An 18701-nucleotide genomic window follows, 5' to 3' on the forward strand; every position below is an offset into this window, starting at 1 on the left:
CTAAAGATCGCTTGAACTCTTCATCTTCAGTTTTGTTTAATAAACATAATTATGAGGCAACTCTGTGTCAAATTCCAGTCTGTACCTAAAGGGTAACTACAAACACAACATTCTGTGTATACAACAACCATTACAATGCTGAAGTCCCTAAAGAGCTTTATTAAAGACAAACCAAGATCTTTAAAACACCAGATTTAACAGTTAGCATATTGTGAAATGTCTGACACATATGAGCATGTAATGTTAAAGTAATGGACGGCTTCTTTGTTGCTCCATCGCTGTTGTTTATCAAGATACAAATTACTGGTGTATTACTGGTAATACACTGCCTTTTGAAGGCGTTCATCTGACTTTTGTTATGTAACAGTGAATCAATTGCAATGTCAATCAACAACAATCACTACCAGTGATTAAATAAACTATTTGGTTTAAATTTTGTGAAAATACAACTGATTGCAAACCTTCCTGAATGTCACTCATAAAAGTGGAAGAAAGTTCTACTGTTTGAATAGACTAAATTTGAGCTTTGAGCTGAAACACTTGATAGCTGCAACTCTACACATCAGCAGAATCTACACCATGAAACTTGGTGGTAGATTCATGATGTGTGAACGCCTCTGTGTAGCTGAACCAGCAGCAAAGCCCAGAAATCCTCCAATCACATTCCAGACATCAGTTCAATTATTTCAGTTTAGCAAATGATGGGGGGATAATTGCAGCTTTTGTGTGTTCAGTCAGACTAATTCAGTGCACAGCAGGTAAACTGAACATGTAAAGATGTGAAATGTGTCTTACACAGGCTTACAATTGAAAAACGTGTAAAGCACAGCGACCAGTAGCAAATGAAGTATTAGTGGGGTTTAAAGGGAGCAGTTCTTTCAAGAAAAGTCAATTTTCCCTTTATTTACTATAAAATGCCAAAGTCCTTTCCAAGAAACCTCAGAGGAAAATACCTGTAAAATAAAGTGTTACCAACAGTGCACAGTTGTGCAGAAATGATTTAGACCTATTCACATAGATTCAAGCTGTAACTGTTGATAAAGACCAAATATGGACTTCAGTGGTTGAATACTTGCTACTGTTTAACAGGCAAAAAAAGCCATATTACATCCACTTTTGAACAGTTACTGTTGTTGTCCAGTCACTGTTAAAACATATTATTCTGACCTAAAACAGCAGTACAGTTCCTGTTTGAATGATGATAGCGTCATGTTATCAAAGGCACCCAGATGAAGGGGCGAGGAATGAACGGAATATAAAAGTGCAGTACTTTTATTCATGTTTAATGAATTTATCCTCTTCAAGTATTCTTGAAAATACAAAAAATACATATTTATAAAACATTGTGACACTGGAACTAACTGTACAAGTACAGACCTAGCAACTACACCAGTGAGTTGTCAGAATTAGAAATCACAGAATAAATGCACCCATCGGAATCAAAGGTAAATGTACAAATGGACTTTCAGCCTCCCTCTCATGTCCCCAACTCTGATTTCTGGTAGATTATATACATTTAGAGCATAAGAAATCCATGTCATGAATTCAACATCTTAAAAACTGTAAATAATGCTGTTCTTGATGTCTTGGATGCTTCTTCTCATGAAAATTAGGCATTTTCATTCTGCTCTTCCTCCCTCTGTTCAACCCAATCTGCTGTAGCTAAAGCAGTGCCAGAGAGATGAGGCCCATGCCAATCATGCCTGATGAAACTTCAGCACAAAAATCAGACCCATAGTTAATGAACTTTGGACAGATTGCCCTAAATACTCAAGTCAGACTCTCTGACTTTATGCACACTTACATTTTACAGGCAAGATGGCTCCTGAGTCCTTTAAAAACATTAGGTGAGAGGGAACTCAGTACTGAGCAGATGCCGCTTGTCGTGAGTTGTCTGTACCAGGGTGTGGTGCTTCATCTTGCTTGAGGACTTGATTCTGTCTTGGACACAGCAGAGTTCAGAATCAGGAAGGAGAAACATATGAGGAGGTGGGAATAGCTTGGTTGGGGGAGATGGTCTATTCAGTTCTCAGGCAGTGGCGAGTGTAGGAGCAGCGCTGGCCAAGGGAAGAGCAGCTGTGTCGGAGGGGGTGACCTCCATCAGGACGTCTCCCTCACTGGAGGAATTCTCTCTGGTTGGACCTAAAGAGTAATATTCAATGAGGCTTCAATTAAATTACAGAGGGAAAGAAGTGTGCATCCATTTAAAAACTGGATTCTGTCAAGGTTGGGCGATAGAATCAACAGGTGTTTGTAAGATACAGCTCAATTAGTGAACTTTAGATTAGCAGGGCTAGCTGTTTCCCCCTGCTTCAAGTCTTAAAGCTAAGCTAGGCTAGTTGCCTCACAGCTCCAGCTACATGAGAGCAACAAGACATGAGCGGTATCAGCCCTCTCTTCTAAAGACTCGAACATGTTTTCTCAGGCTGCAATGAGCTAAACGTTCATGAGAGACGTGTGTCGTGGTTTATTATATCAATGTACTCTTCATAACGCACAACTTGAGACATTAACAAGCATCTTTGTACAGGCACAAGACTGGTTCAACTCTCAGAAAGAAAGCTTATCAGTCCATTTCCAAAATATTGAACAACTGCTGTTAAACTATTCAATTTAAGCTACAACACTGATTTATCTGCAATAAGAAACCATGTCTATAGATGTTTTTTATGTGTGTAGCTGTGGTTGTAGTTAAACAGATTACGTGAGCCATAATTTCCTATTCCATTACCTGAGCTGCTCTCAGTGACAATAATATCTGCAATAATTTTGAATACATCATATAAATTGGGATGTTGAAAAATGTTAAGTGGTCTGAATCTTGGACTAAACACTAAAAGGTGACCATGGCAGATTTTTGTACTGCGTAACTCACCACTCTGTGTGGAGATGATGACACAGTCTTCCTCATCGTCATCCTCAGTGTCAGCTTGAAAACCGTCTGCCTCCATTGCTTCCGTCTGGCAAGGACAGAGAAGTTAAAACCATTTGCGACAGTAGGAAGTTACGATAAACTTGTGGAAATCATATTTTCATGAGACGATTATCTGTTTAAAAAGATACCAAAAAGAGCGACTAACTGACGTACACAAAGAGGTAAACTGTCACAGTGAATGAAAAACTGATTGGTCTAAGAGCATCCCTCTACCTGCTCAGGATCAGCACATTTCTTCATGAACTTGGTGATTGACATGCTGCCTGTGCTCCTCCTTTTGTTGGAGGATGAGGATGTGGTGGAGGAGGTCTGAGGTGTAGTGGGAGAGTTTCCCTGAGAGCCTGTGGCTGCCTGGGGTTCTTCACGGGATTCTTCTCGAGCTCCCGTGGTGAGGTAGGTCCACTGGCAGGGCACTGGAAGAGCCTCCTGGCTAAAACGGGACAGGACGTCTGTGTGCACATACCAGCAGCAGCGTCTGTAGGTTGAGCGCTTCTCATAAACAGCATTGTTTTTGATGAGGCGCTTCAGCTGTATTCTGTTGAAAGTGAAACCAAAAAAAAAAAAGTAATTGATGTGAAAATGTAAAAACTGTAAATCTTGACATACAGAGACCAATAGTGGCTTGTTAAAACTTCTTATTGGAACACATTCTACCAGTTTACAATAAAACTATTTTAAAGAGATGTTTTAGGAAACTTGTTTTAGTAAAGGAGGATTAAATCATCATCAGGATATTAATGCAGTATTTACTAGTTTTGGTTAAGACAATTGTACAATTTTGATAATATCTCATTTATTCAGACATAAACTGTTAATACCACATATTGTTTCACCTGGTGGGAATGTTTTCTGCTGGGCTCTGAGGGCTGGACAGTTCAGGAGGTGATGATGAAGATGATGATGAATTCTGCTGACGACAAAACTCCTGAAACTCAGTGATGATCACTTTGCTGCTGTTGACGTTGCCATGCAGCAGAGGTAGCAGCTGACCAAGTACTGTGAGAGAGAATATTAGACTGTTTTTACAGAAATGCAATATCAAAATTTAAATGATAGAAAAAGAAATTTCAAGATTAATTTGGTGCAAAAAGGATAATTTAAGTTTAGCTTGAATTTTAATTTAAGCTAAACTTAAAGTATACTGACCTATAGAAAAATGGGACAATCCAGATCACAGTTGTTAATGTAGCGCTGACTATTATTACGCTTACTAAAATGACCTATTATATAGTCTGAAATCTTAAAAGATATTCAAAGGTGGTTGTGACTAGTGAACCAGGAAATAGAGACAAGCAAGTAAAATAAATAAATACACACACATGCAAGTAACAGTTGCTAATAATATTTCTAGCAGCTGATGACACAAACACAATTAACACCAGTTAGTAATTTCAGATTTCTTCAACTTGCCCCCAGGTTTGATCAGTCTCATCATATGCTTAAAATACAAAATGAAAATTCATCAGATATAAAATTGGTTCTGGCAGTGCTTGGTATTTCTTGCTGGTAAGGGAAACTAAATCCAATGGAGCTACTTACAGCCCAATGGATGACTCAGTATTAGGGACTCAGTCTCAAATAGAGCATTATGTAAAGAAAGGCTATTTTCCAACAAAAATCCATGTATCTTGACACACACTTACGCTGTGCTTCTCTCTGACACTTCTGTGACAGCTCCTCTGGGCTGATGCTGGTGTCTGCCTTGGGTAAAGGCTCGACCATGCACACAGCATAAGGTTGGAGTAGATCCAAACCAGGTCCTTCTCCCTCCCAGACACAGCCCCTCACCACTGGCTCCAGCACCTTCATCTTCTTCTTGGTGGACATCAGCTCATCCCACTCCCTCGCTTTCAGCTTCTGACGCAGTTTCTGCTTCTCCAGATCGCCACCCTCCTAGGGAGGTTGTATGTGTGTTAATAGTGGTGCAAACAGGAAGCAGGAAAAAAAAAAAACAGGAAATGCAAACACCTGTCTGTCAGATGAAGGAGGTACTTATTCAACTGTATTAAAAAACAACTAACATTGGAGATCCCCTCATACCTCCTCTTCCAGTGCCCCCTCATCATCTGAAAGGTAGCCATGAGGAACAAAGAAGCCATCATCATCATCGTCGTCATCGTCACCTCCTTCGTCCTCATCTTCCTGAAAATGATTAATTAATTATTCATACTACACTCCTTGCTGTGGAAACACAAGATAAATAACAACACTGAGTTTTTTTTGCATGTTAATAAAGTTCATTTTAAAGCTTGAAGAGACAGATGCATAACATGAGAATCACACCGGTGAACATTTAATTGCCTTTATGTTTTATTTTGAGGTTACATTATGTTCCATGCAGGTAGCAGCAGATGTTTTGTTTTGAAAACTCAACTTTGTTGGTTGGGTTGAGTTTGAAATTTTGAGTCAGCAGCCAAATAACAATCTCTTCAGTGGACCAACCACCATTCTTGTCAAAATTTGTACCATTGGTTGTCCTCTGAGTTTTATGAAAATATCATCTGAATCTGAATCTGATAAAATGATCACTGCTTTTAACAACTCTGCCAATTTTAAGGGCTACAGGCTGATTTTCAGAGTGTATAAAGTGAAACCAGTGGCTGAGAGATGGGAAATCAATCAAAAATGTGTGCTTTGGTTGGCAATGATGCTAATCACATGTAATCTGTAGATGCCATGGTACATACCCTACATACTTTTTTCATCCATGAAACTTACCCCTTCACTATGTGACAGGGACTCTCCTGGTTCCTCTTCCTCCCATTCTTCATCACTGTCCACCTCATAGTCCAACAAATCCTGCAATGACAGAACAAAGCTGTTAGTGTCAAAGCTACACAAATACAACCCTTGGATCAAAGCAAACATTGAATCAAAGTGAAATTCTTAAATGTGATTGAAAAAGCGTATCTAAAACCATATTTAATCAATTTCATCTATCATTAAAAAACTATGTAATGCTTAGGACTGCTGGGATTCCTCGCTTGTGAGGTGACAAGTACACTGAAGCAAAATAGTTTTACCTTGTCTTGTCTGAGGGGGCAGCGAGGCGAGATGTGTGAACTCGTCTTACTCCAGGTGCCCCAGTATGCTGGACGGTAGTTCTCATGGAACTGCAAAAGCTTCATGGGTCCATAACGTTTACGGTCTGGCACACCGTCTGGTTTAGGCCCCTCCACTGTTCCACGCTCACTGAGGAAATAGTACAAAAGGGGGGATGGAGAGAGAGAATGGTTAACCAGAAAGATACAGAGAAATGTATCTAATATCAAATTTCATTTACAATCATTTTTCCAGATTTACACATAAGCATACACATGATGTGCAAACATCGGAGGTTATCAAAAAAATAGTTAATTCACTGGGGCACTTTTACTATATGCAAATTAAATGAAGGCAACACAATAACCCCCTGTACACAGAGATCACACAATACTGGTGGAAAAGAAGAACCTTGAATAAGCTGCCTTTGCTCATCTACACAGAACCATGTGAAGGCATATACGCTTTGCTGGCATTGTAGAATCACAGTTGGAACTGGTTGGCGTCTGTTTTACATTGCCAGCTCCCCCTTTTATACAGACATCGATTCTCGAGCTGTGACTATCTCTGCTGTCAGTTTCAAAGTGGGGTGAAACAAGCAAAGTGACAATGCCACCTAGTATTACGGCCTGTATGGATGAAATACTCAGGATTAACAGCTTGACTGATATATTCTTTGTCACTACAATATCACCATTCATCTGCTTTGTCAGTATCAGACTATCATGTGTTTATCAGATGCAGAAAACAAAAGGTTACCAACATGGGACCACAGGGTAAGGAGAGTATGCAGATCAAGATAATCACTAGTCCCACCTGAGCGAGTCTGTCTGTCTGGGTTTCGTGGGTCCCGACCGACGAGGCTCTTTCCCAATCCAGTCTTTCAGTCCATCCAGGTTATCAGTGGGGTTCAACAAACACCGGTCCAGTTCCTCCAAACCGGAGTCCTCAAACTGAACCCGAAACAGTGGTGCCAGTGACATGTTTTCTTTTATCTCAAATGGTGCAAACTTCCCACATGCAGCTGCAAGTGTCTGAAATGGTAAAAGGGACAAAAAAAATGCAGTTATATTATTTGTACTTGGCTAAGTAAAAAAAACAAAAAAAAAGAAAGAAAGAAAGAAAAAAGGGGGGGGGGGGGGGCAGTAATGTAGATTATTCCCTAAAGATGTTGACATAATTGTTTAGGCAACAACAGTGTCTAAATGTTCACTGTAGTTATGAATGAAACACAAGATTTCAAGTGAAACCAATTTCACAATTTGGTGTTATGAACTGTGAGATATACTAACCTTTGGGGCCTGTTGGATCTTCGGTTTCTGTAAAAAACGTGTAATTTCTGCTTTCTCAGCTTTGAGACGCTGTAAACAGACACACACATTGGTCAACAGACTATTCAGTATAATCTGGTACCCAGCTCATATCAACACTCCTCTACGTAAACTTACATCTTTCTCTTCTTTCAACCGTTTCTCTTCTTCCTTCATTCGCTTCTCTTCTTCTTTCTTCCGTTTTTCTTCAAGCTTGGCCCTGAAGCAAATTTTGAGCACAATATTTACCACACCAAAATCATTATCTGTGATATCATCTCAGACTTATGGCACTGAAAACATTAAATGGATACAGTAATAGGTAGAGTATTACTCACTCTAGCTTGGATTTACGCAGCTCCTCTTTTGCTTTTAACCTATCTGCCTTTTCCTTTTCTTCCTTTTCTTTCTTCTCTCGTTTTTCTCGCTCATCTTTTTCCTTTTTCTCACGTTTTTCCCTTTCTCGTTTCTCCTTTAGTTTGCGAGCTTCTTCTTTCTTCTTCTCTTTTGCAGCTTTAGCTTCTTCCCTCTGGCGTTCCTTCTCCTGTCGCAAACGAAGCCTCTCCTCTTGTTCTTGTAAACTCTACGATTGGAAAAGTTCTGTCAGTTTTTCTCTTCCACTAAAATATCACTTAACGAAATATGAAGTGGGTGATACATACAACCCATAACAAATCAGGTTGCATTTGAAGCCATGTTTTTAAACTGACAACTGGAAGTCTCACCTTCAATGAGCGTCTTTTGATTTTTTTCTCATCTGCTGGTATCTTGGGGGTGGTCTTTGGCTCCTAGGAGGAGAAGAGGGAAAGCAAATAATCATTGTCTGACATGTGACCTCCTCAATGTTTTCTTTGCACAATTTATATCTGGATAAGGTATTGCAATAATATTGATACTGTAGTTTATTTAAGATGGAGATTTTAAGCACTGTAACACTGTGGATATTTCACAAATGTAATTATCTATAATATATCTATATGTGCTAGTAGACATCCTCAAAATGCTGCTGTAACATTATCAGCAGAGGTATCTGTCCTCATCAACAGATATTTGACTTTGTCAATACACCAGATATCTAGTGTGATAAAAGCTGCAGGAAAGTTATCAATTATTCATTAGTGAAATTATATTTTCTCATAAAAAATACATAACAAGTTAACATGCTACAAATTCTATTAGAAGTAGAAAGCACATGCTAATAAAAATCTCTATGCAGTAACAGATTACTGTGTGAAAACCTACTTTCACCAGACTTTGTATTATCATGCTGCAATTTGAAATAAACAGTCTGCTCTCTGCGTGATGCAGTGCCAATGAAACAGTGCCAAAAAAATTCTTAGAAATACTGATTAATTCATTTTGTGTGGTTTTAAATTGGTTAGTCTAACACAAGCCCAAATTGGAGTTAACAAAAAGAAAGCAATGGGAGATGTGCATACTGTAGGTGTAGTAGTGGGTGTAGGGTCATCAGTCTTGGACTTCTCTGGTGAGCTTTCAGACATGGAGCTGACAGACGAGGCTGACAGCATGGACTTGTTTCCCAAACTGGAAACATTTCCTGACTCGTTCTGCTCCTCTGACTCGCTGTCAGAATCCTGTGTTGTGTCAACTTGCGAGATAGATGTGGTCTCATTTCCATCTTTATCCTCCACCTCCTCTGCTTCATCATTGTTGACTACTACACAGTCTACAGTGTGTGTTTTAGGAGTGTGATCAGCGTTGCTGGGTTTCTCAGGAGAGGCAGTTTTGTCTTTGCCCTGATGCTTGTCTTTTGTTGGGGGGCAGGGAGAGGCAGGAGCAGGTGAAACAAGGCACTTTACAGGAGACAAAGAGTTGTCCTCAGTCAGATCTACAACCACGTTCTCATCTGAGGCTGCAGGGCGCCTTCGGCTCAGGAAGCCATCAAGGGGACCGCGACCATTAACCAATGGTGGTCTGCTGTGCTCAGGGAGTGAAGAGGACTCGTTTTCATTCTCCCTGTCTGAAGGTTCAGGGCAGGCATGTGCACAGGGGCGTTTAGGCGGCTGGTTCTCTTTAGGTTCTGGGTTCAGGCGCTTGAACGGAAGACGAGCTGCAGGCAAAATAAAAAGAAAAAAGGAAAGAGAAAGAAAGAAAATAAGTACACAGTCACAATTATTGTTGTTGTGTTTCATCTGTCAACACAATGTACAGCAGATGATAGTAACTTGTTAACATCTTGTGTGTTTTGTTAGGGTTATTAGTTCTATAATTTGAGCTTGCATGTATTATGTAAACATAATACCAAGCAGCACTGGGATTTGATCAAAAACACACAAAAGAGGGGAATGATTAGGAGAGCAGAAGGAATGCACAAAAGTGCAACTATCATTAAAATGCATTGGAAATGTGAGGTATAGTATATAAATTACCAACCCTTCATGCTAGACTATAATGTCTCATTCTCATAACCTTTAAATTGTGTGAAAATAAAATATTGAAAAATAAAAACTTTGATTTTACCTTGTACAAGTTTCTTGTTGGCATTGTTACTTGACTTACAATCCATGCCTGAAAAGAACAAAAACATAGACACATCATATTAAAAATATTGAAGTCTGGAACAATGAACTGGCACTGAAATTGGTCAAAGAAAGTACGAACAGATGAGACAAATGTTGAACTGACAAGCTTTTTGAAACAGATAAAAAGGCAGAGCTGATTTAAAACGACCACCACTGCAAATAAGGCTTTCAGCATGCAAGTTATTGGAATTACTGTAACAACATTGGTGTGGATCTCAGATTTAGCGCATTAACAACCCCACTCAGCCACTTTTAAGCCTCCGCTTGCAGCAACGTAACGTTAGTTTATTACTGTAATAACCACATGCCAGCGAGGCAACTGTATATACTCATCACCCCGTGTTAATGTGAAACTCCGCTGACCTGCAAAAAGGCACAAAGAGTAGTGTTTCTTAAGGTAGTGCCCACTATGTCACAATAGTTTGCAACGTCGGTGTGGTAACGTTACAGTATTACATTGAATGTAATGGTTGTGTTTGGTTTGCTCTCCCGCCAACCGGTGTATTGGTCGGTGCAGCAGGCCCGGTCGAGTCCACAGGGCACACACCTTGAGGCTGTCAGGCAAAGGATGTCTGCCCGACCATAATATATGACTGAAAACTTAGCATAACTACGGCTAATGGTTATAACGTCATGTATAACAGCCCCAAGAGACGTGGATGTGTGAAAAGCGACGACAAAGGAGCAGCTGTAGAGGAGTTCACCTAAGAGACCGGCTTACATGTTTGGTGCTAACGTTAACCATCTCACAGTGAGCTAACATGAGTAGCATGTCTGCTAACCTAACACAACTAGCAACTTGGCTTAGCAACCCGGACAGAGCTGTGAGCTAGCAACAGAGCAAGCCGGGCAGCCAAGTTTCCAATAAGGTTGTACACTTTTAACGACAAAGTAACTGACTCGTGAACGGGAAACTCTGGTATTTTGAGGCATAACTTAGTTAAACATGACGTTATTGTTTCTTAATTGACGTTTACGCTTCCGAAATAGCGCTGGGCAACATGAAAGCATTAGTGTTGTGTCGAAGGTTGTTTCCCCATTGATATGGTATTTCCCATCACTTAATCCTGATTCAAACTTATCCCTACCCCCCAACCAGTCTCAGATCTACGATGCTTTACCGGACCCCAATCAGTTACCAGTGCTAAACAAAACCATAATCCCTAACCGCAAACAAGACCGGGTGGCAAGTTAGCTGTACACAGTTAGCTTCGATGTGTGAAAAGTTAGCACCAGAGTTTCACACTAAATCAGTTAACTTTGGTGCCGTAACAATGACAACAGCAAAGATTAAGTGATGTCGTTAAGAAAAATGAGGCATATAGCCTTACCTAAGTAATAGTTGAGCGGCGGACTGATTTATCGTCTAACTACAATTGACAAAGTTGTGTGCTTGTCAATTTGTGCTGATGAAGCTCTGTGAGCACATTATAATATTAAACATTTGGTTGTTATGTGCGTTGGTAAATCCTGCTAGACATGGCATTAGCATTACCTCTTCTGCGGGGAGTCGATGCAGCCAAATGTCCGTCCACAGATGGGTTTTCCGCCGCCAACATCCCAACCACTAACCCGGGGCTCCTCTCGTTCACAATATGCTCCGGCAAAACAACTTCGAAACAACGACACGATTCGTGTAAACTCCAACGAGTGCTCCCGATAACAAACCAAATACGTTGCTACTATTTAAACGACATATATTCCTACTTTATTTCACATAAAACATTAGGCATTCTCTTTCCGTATCTCCCACATACTCCCTTGGTTTACCCCGCTGCCTGCCTCGCGCTCCTCAGTCGGAATTGGCGGGAGTGTGTCACTTGCTTCAATAGCCTTCGCTGATTGGTCAGTGCCAAGCCACTGTTTACGATTAGAGACGTTTGATTTATACAACCGCGTTGTACTTTGTTTGGCGTTTCGTGTATTGAAGGCCTTTAGAGCATTTTTAATGCAATTAGAGCTTCAAATGTTGTGTGACACTTTAATTTTTTACCAGAAAGAGTGAAATTTCGTAATCTAAATCGATTCAGTGTCTCGGTTTCCTTTTGTAATACAAATACTTTCCACCCCGTCGGGAGCACTCTGTGATGTAAACCGAAAGATGTCAGATGTATGTCACAGGGCACGCCCACTGTTAGATGTTTCGGGCTCTGTGATTGGTCGCGGTGTTTGACTTTCAGAAGTCAGGGTTGCCATGTTGTGTGACAGTGAAATGAAAGAAAGGAGTCGGAATGAAGCCTGGTCGATGAGGCTCATACATTATGGATGGTTGTTAAATTAGCGATAATTGTTATGAGTCAGGCATAGTACATGATCCCAAGACAGTGTTTATATACACGTCATCTACTCAAATGTTGTTTTTACATATTTTGAAAGACATTTTTGTCTCTCACTCCCACCACCAATACTTACAGTAAAAAACTTGTGAAACTTGGGTGAAAATGAAAGAAACTTGAAACCCTGAATGAGCCCACAGGGGTATCACCCCTCTGCCCTAAAATAATTGGGACATGTCCCGAACTGTTTACAGATTTTTTCTCAGTGTTTAATTGCAATGGTGGGATTTACAGTCTATGGGTGGGATTCGAGCGGACGGGTTAGAATCACGCGTCTCCCGTTTACCGCTCACATGAGACCTGGGACTTGTAGTTCTTCCGGCCACCGGGCATGTTGAATGTAAACAGTTTGGAACTACAAGATCAACGGTGCAGCGCAGCCGCAGTGTGTGTGATGGGTGTTGGAAAAGCGCATCCTGAATGATTCCCGGACCCCTGCAGTTGTCGACGGAAACGTGAGGAGATAAACGTTATTCCGGTAATATTGCCATATCTACGTTATGCTTTATGCGGACTTGTTAGCCGTTATAGTCTTTTCACTCCTTGTCAACTACTAACGAGTCAGTAAGCAACGTATGATAAAGAGACAGTAAGCTAATCTCTGCTCCTATCGGACTACTGACTACTGCCCAACAACACACTGTAGCTGCTATCTACTGTGTAATGTCACACGCAAAGTTAATACACGATAACTTCACATAGGTGTAGTTTAAAAGAAAACTCGACAATTTGATGTTTTAGTATTAAAATTAGTTAACAATCCGACTAAAGTCGGACTGTGCAGCCGATGGAGAGAGCGAAAGAGAAAGAGACGCAAACTAGCAAAATGTTTAAATGAATTCGTCCAGGGTTGAACTCTCTAATGTAACTGGTTGAAAGTGAACATTAACATGTCAATTGTAATAAATTTAAGCAATGCTCTTCAATAGTGAAGCAAACAAAAAACAAGTAATAAAGAGTACTATGTGTGGTAAAAAGTCACACGCTAATTGTTTTAAGTTTTCTTGCCTGTGTGAGTGTCAACTACTGATATTGATTTATCTGTATATTTCTATTATCCAGGGGAGAACTGGGATTTCAAAATGGCAGGTTTGTCACTCTAAACATATCTATCAATGTATCCTCTACTACTCCATATTCCCCTCTTGTCTGCAGTGTATTCCTGCAAATGTGAAGTTTTAACATGCATTGACACTTTGCCTCTTGTTTCAGAGCGGGTCAATAACTTTCCTCCCCTGCCTCAGTTCATGAAAATAAAGCCATGCTTTTACCAGAATATTGAAGAGGAAATTCCAGCGTCCCATCAACAGTTGGTGCGCAGAGTCTACATGCTCTGGATGAGTGAGTGTTTTTATATACTGTACGTTTTCTAACTCTGTGTTCGTCATGTTTTTTGGAAGAAGAAGAGGCATTCTCTCTATTTTTTCTAAGTTTTACTTTACTGCCCTTCTCCTCTCCTGATCTCCTGTCCTCTCTCCTCCTGCAGTGTATTCTGGCACGCTGTGTGTAAACGTGATTTCATGTATTGCTTGGTGGGCTGGGGGTGGAGATGCCAAAAACTTTGGTTTCTCCCTGCTCTGGCTCATCCTCTTCAGTCCATGTAGTTACACCTGCTGGTTCAGACCGCTCTACAAAGCTTTCAGGTTAGTCATCATCTTGTAAATATCATGAACAAGAGTCATGTCTGAAATTCAGCTTTTTTTTTTTTAAACCACCCAAAGAGTCTCTGCACAGTCTGCAGACACAGATAAACAACAGTAAGACATCCATTTAAACACAAACACACATCCAGTAAGTACAGGCAAAATCTATAGCCAAAAGGCTGGTTCTTGACTGCATGGGCCTATGAAAACATGCCATCAAAGTTTATGGGAAAAAGTGACTATAACCTCCTGGATATTCACATGTAGGAAGTTGTTACACAAGGACTTGGATAATCTTCTCTTGTTTTACAAGCTGAGATCGTTGGCATCACCTAGCAGTGATAATTTATGTTGTATATTTAGAAGATGTGACCAATAGAACCAGTAGTGAGATTCTCAGTATTCTCTAGGGGGGTGTTGTGGTTCACAGTGTCAAAGATGCAGCTCTCAAATCTAGTGATAACTAATAACTAAGATAGTGAGATCAGAATCCAGGGGAGGTTAACAGATAGTTTTCTTCCCCGGACAGTGTGGTTTTGGTAGAGTGTTACAGTCTGAGCCCAGACTGAAATGTATCTAGAGGATTGTTACTGGATAACTGGGCTGTGAGTTGGCTAGCAGCCACTTTTTCTGACGGTTTTGAGGTGAGGGAACTCTAATTAGTCATCCTTACCAGTAGTCTGTTTCCTGATCCTTACTCTTTTCAATAAAAAATAAACAGGAAGCCTGTGTGGACAGGGTGGTTTTAATGGTTTGGCTATTCTCATTAACACCGTTGAATGAAAATCAACAGAGATATGCTCTCTGGTGACTAAGTTCACCAGAGAGCATATCTCTGCAAAAGCAATGATACATCTCAGACCTGGGGAAATATTTCTGGTATAGTATTGTACCAGTTTCACTCTGTATGTCGATATGATTGTTGAAGTGTCACTTGAAGAATCACTGAACTAGAGCAGCCCAGTCTCAAGAGCTGATCTATCAGTGAGGCAGCTCTTTTTGGGAGGGAAGTGATCATGAGAGGTGCGAGGGGCATATGAGTGATAAATTGGATCAGAGTGTGTTTTGTTAATGATGGCACACGAGATGAAGCAGATCAATTCAGACACAGGAAGACCACAGGGGAGAAGTAGGTCGATGGTGTGTGGGTTTCAGTAATGTGAAAGCTCTATTTACTGCATTAGATGGGTCACTAAAATGAATATGACAGTCACTAATTCTGATGGTGATTCATGTTGGCATGGATCAGTTATTCTTATCCTCTTAGATACTGTCTTGGTGGGGTGAGAGGCCCTGTGGGTAGAGAGTGACCTGATAAATACAATTAACACAGTGAAAAATAATGAGCTCTTGATGCTTGAGTCCAGAAATTATTGTTCTGTTGCAAAGAAGCTTCTCGTGTCATGATTTGTGATCATGTTTACTGAGGACATTTCTAGCTTTACCATGGCTTGTTCAGTTGCTTGCATGCATCATGTTTCATTGGAAGTGTGTTGCCACTTTGACCTGAAAGTTGACAACCAGTGGGAGGATGCAACATTGCAACAAAAATAAGACAATGCTATGCTTATTTGTTTTCTACTCTAACATCCTTTGTATTCTCTCTCTTTTTTTTTTAGGGCCGATAGCTCCTTCAACTTCATGGCCTTCTTCTTCATCTTCTTCCTTCAGTGTATCTTGGCCCTCATCCAGACTATAGGCATCTCTGGTTGGGGAACATGGTGAGTTGAATCAAACCAGCTTTGAAGACTTTGTGTGTTTGTTGCCTGCCAGTTTTTACCAGAGAGAGAGGTCGTGAGGGCTTCAGTCAGATTCTCAAAGCAAGTGGAAAAATGTGCTTTCCATCAGAATCAGACACATTTACTCATCTGTTCAAATTATTATACTAAGACAGACTTAACACAAAAATTTAACCATTCACTTAACACATGATGAGGTTGTTAACAACATAATAACAGTATTGGGTAGTTTTACACTATTCACAAATTTTTACACCTCTCTAACGTGGTGTTTGTGAGCCCGGTTTGCTGCACCGTCAGCCTCTCGATGTTGAATATAAATACGGGATGAAAGGTTTTGGCCATAACCTTAAGACTAGATTAGTTATTCTTTACAGATAGTATGTCCTTTGATATCAAATTCTTTTTTCTTTTTCTTTTCTCATGCTGTCAGAAAGAAGATATATTTGCTTTGGTGTCGGCTCAAAACACTGAGGCTGCTCAGTCTGTGGATTTTGAAAATCAATACAGAATCATACAGTTGTTTTTGGGAGCGATTTTTCTAAAACCTAAATCCTAAAATTATTCACATTTGTATAAAACAGCTGTCTTTATTTTTGAATAATTAAATTATAGGAAACACCATTATTTTAGGTTGTGATTTGTCCTTTTGGATGATATACGTGTCTTTTGAGTACATCATAAAATCGTGTGGGTTTCTATTTAAGTTCTCGAGAGTCAAAATGCAGCGGTCAATCTTTTTTAGATGTTAGTTTTAGTTTTGTCACCACAAACCATCTTCCTCAAACTGAGTAATATTCAAGGCGAATAACTGGACACCTGCTTGCGATAATAACACTGTTCATTCATGGGACAATGTGTCACAATAAGTGAGTGTGACACCGATAATCACTATGCTGTGTGTCACTGCATCTGTTCCCTCACTGCTTAATGGCTCATGAGAAACTTTGGATTATGTTTGTGTTAAATCCTCTTTGCTAATTACATACTGTATGATTCACTAACCCGTACTACTCCATCTCACCCTCACCAACACATCATAGCGGCTGGATTGCGACAGTGATGTTTTTCAGCTACAATGTGGGCTCCGCTATAGTGATGCTTATCACAGCTCTGCTCTTCACTGTGGTGACTGCTTTAATGGCACTGGTGCTCATTAAGGTGAGTGAACACATACGCTGAAAACGCACACACTCTTGAATGTAGTTTTAGCCACACAGACACTTGAGATCAGACACAAATACACAATGTGAACTGTTCTTTTTTTCCTTCTCCCCCTTTCTTTTCATGTGGCAGGTGCACAGACTGTACCGTGGCGGTGGTGGGAGTCTGGAGCGTGCTCAGGAAGAGTGGAGCAGCGGGATGTGGAAGAGCGCACCAGTGAGGGAAGCAGGGTTCAACGCTGTCGCTCAGACGGCCCAAGGCCCGAGCTTGCCCCAGTACCCCGCTGCAGTGCCAAGCTACCCCGACAACAGTCACTGGTGATAGCCGGGCTCCACCTCTAGATGGAGACAGATAGCTGGCCATCTCTGTGGTGCACGAAGGAACCACTTAAAAGCGCCATATCATTTCACTCTTACATGACAAAAATGTATTTTTTGAATGAGAGGACAGTTGGATTGCTGTAAAAAGTTTTATCAAAGAGTTTTGTCAGCAAAGCTCATCAAAGCCCTACACTTCTTCTCAAGGTGTTATCTTCAAAATAGACCATTCCATCTCAGTTTTGTTTACATATAGTTTATTGAAATGAACAAGAAAGATCTACAATTTTATGCTCACAAGAAATTTGCTGAGGAAGTTTTACTGTCTGGTAAATATGCAATTGGAAACTCAAAAAGAGTGTGAACAGTTTCATGATATTATGTGAAGGATGTGTGCCTTATGGACATTTATGATAGGATTGTTTTATGTGTTGCCAGAGTTGCATGCTAGAAATTGTAGTATGCTGTAGTATTTTCTTTTGCAAGAGAAAGTTTGCAAACTGCACGATTTTAATCTGGTGGAATTCTTTTCTGTGGACTCTGGCAGGACTTCACTTAAGTTTTGATTCATTGTGCTCGGTATCTCCATGCTTGCCTGCTTAGGTTGTGATTTCTTGAAATGCGCCTTACTATTGCGTGCAGATTTTGCATGTGAAAAATTGCTTGCCTTTTCGCCTTAACAAATGCTGCTTTTTTTTTTTTTCTTTAACTGGAACTTATGCTTCAGTGAAGCACCGTGTGGAAACATTTCAAAAGTTGTTGGTGCGTAATCATCCTCTGTGATTTCTCACTGAACACTGATGTGCCAAAACACTTGTCTCTCTCCTTTGTTTTGATACTGAAGAAAAGTCACGCATAAAGTCGTGTGTGTTGTACTCTGCCTTAGTATTTCTCAGTTTCTGTATTTCTAAAACTGCACTGTTTGCTTTTAGTGGTCAGTGCCCTGCTGTGAAAGCACCTTATCAGCTGTTGTCACTGTTCCAGATACTTTCAGTTTCCCCCCAGATAAGTCAGAATTTTTGTATTTAGTGACTGCAGTGTGCTTGCATGCAGCTTATCATGGGTGTGGATAGGATTTTTAAAATTATTTCAAATATTCTGACCTCATGTAACCAATATAAACCGACACAAACAACTGACTGAAGGAAAAAAACATCTGCGGAAGGATGTACAGTAAGGTGAAATCTTGCATGCAAATATATTCACAGTCTGTTTAAATGCAGCCTGATAGTGGATTTGGGTGAATTTTCTGTCATTCCAACACATTTCAAAGAGAATGATCTGATTAAAACCAATGAATGTGGCTTTTCTCACAGGTAATATAACAGCTCACTTTTGCCTCAATGATCCAATCAGAGTCTAAATGACTACTATAGGTACCAACTGGAAGGAAAAGGTGCCTGTCTCATACTTTGACAGTTTTATTTTTCTTCTCTTGTTATAAAAGTGTCCTTCATGGCCAACTGCCAAATTTAGTATTTTGATTTTTCTCTGTTATTTGATAAGTGACAAAAATAACAGATATGTCAAAAATAACCTTTAAATATTGCAACATTTCAATAAATATTCTTACTCACATGGCATCTGTCTGTCCTAGTTGAATGTGTAATACATTGTAATGGTGTAATGGAGTTTGATTATTTATAAACTCAAAGCAGGAGTCCAACTCACC

The 18701-nt window shown here is 40.1% G+C and overlaps 2 protein-coding genes across 2 annotated transcripts; one reads left to right on the forward strand and one right to left on the reverse strand.

Annotated features, from left to right (window-relative positions):
• Positions 1-1256: 1256 nt before the first annotated feature.
• LOC108879043 (chromatin assembly factor 1 subunit A) lies at positions 1257-11642 on the reverse strand. The gene is made up of 16 exons (XM_018670173.2): positions 11326-11642; positions 9769-9816; positions 8727-9358; positions 8013-8075; positions 7626-7870; positions 7426-7507; positions 7270-7338; positions 6794-7011; positions 5959-6127; positions 5654-5734; positions 4976-5077; positions 4579-4828; positions 3769-3931; positions 3149-3470; positions 2876-2960; positions 1257-2142 (listed from the first exon to the last, which is right to left on the reverse strand). Exons 1-16 carry the CDS (start codon positions 11387-11389, stop codon positions 2030-2032), a joined length of 2706 nt encoding a protein of 901 aa, XP_018525689.1. The 5' UTR covers positions 11390-11642; the 3' UTR covers positions 1257-2029.
• An 861-nt stretch (positions 11643-12503) lies between these two features.
• On the forward strand, positions 12504-18610 carry scamp4 (secretory carrier membrane protein 4). Its single transcript, XM_018670180.2, has 7 exons — positions 12504-12644; positions 13229-13255; positions 13379-13507; positions 13653-13809; positions 15429-15530; positions 16592-16709; positions 16845-18610. Exons 2-7 carry the CDS (start codon positions 13249-13251, stop codon positions 17031-17033), a joined length of 702 nt encoding a protein of 233 aa, XP_018525696.1. The 5' UTR covers positions 12504-12644; positions 13229-13248; the 3' UTR covers positions 17034-18610.
• The last annotated feature ends 91 nt before the right edge of the window (positions 18611-18701 follow it).

Source organism: Lates calcarifer, linkage group LG17 (genome assembly GCF_001640805.2).
Source record: "Lates calcarifer isolate ASB-BC8 linkage group LG17, TLL_Latcal_v3, whole genome shotgun sequence".
In the NCBI taxonomy this organism is placed as follows: Eukaryota; Metazoa; Chordata; class Actinopteri; family Centropomidae; genus Lates; species Lates calcarifer.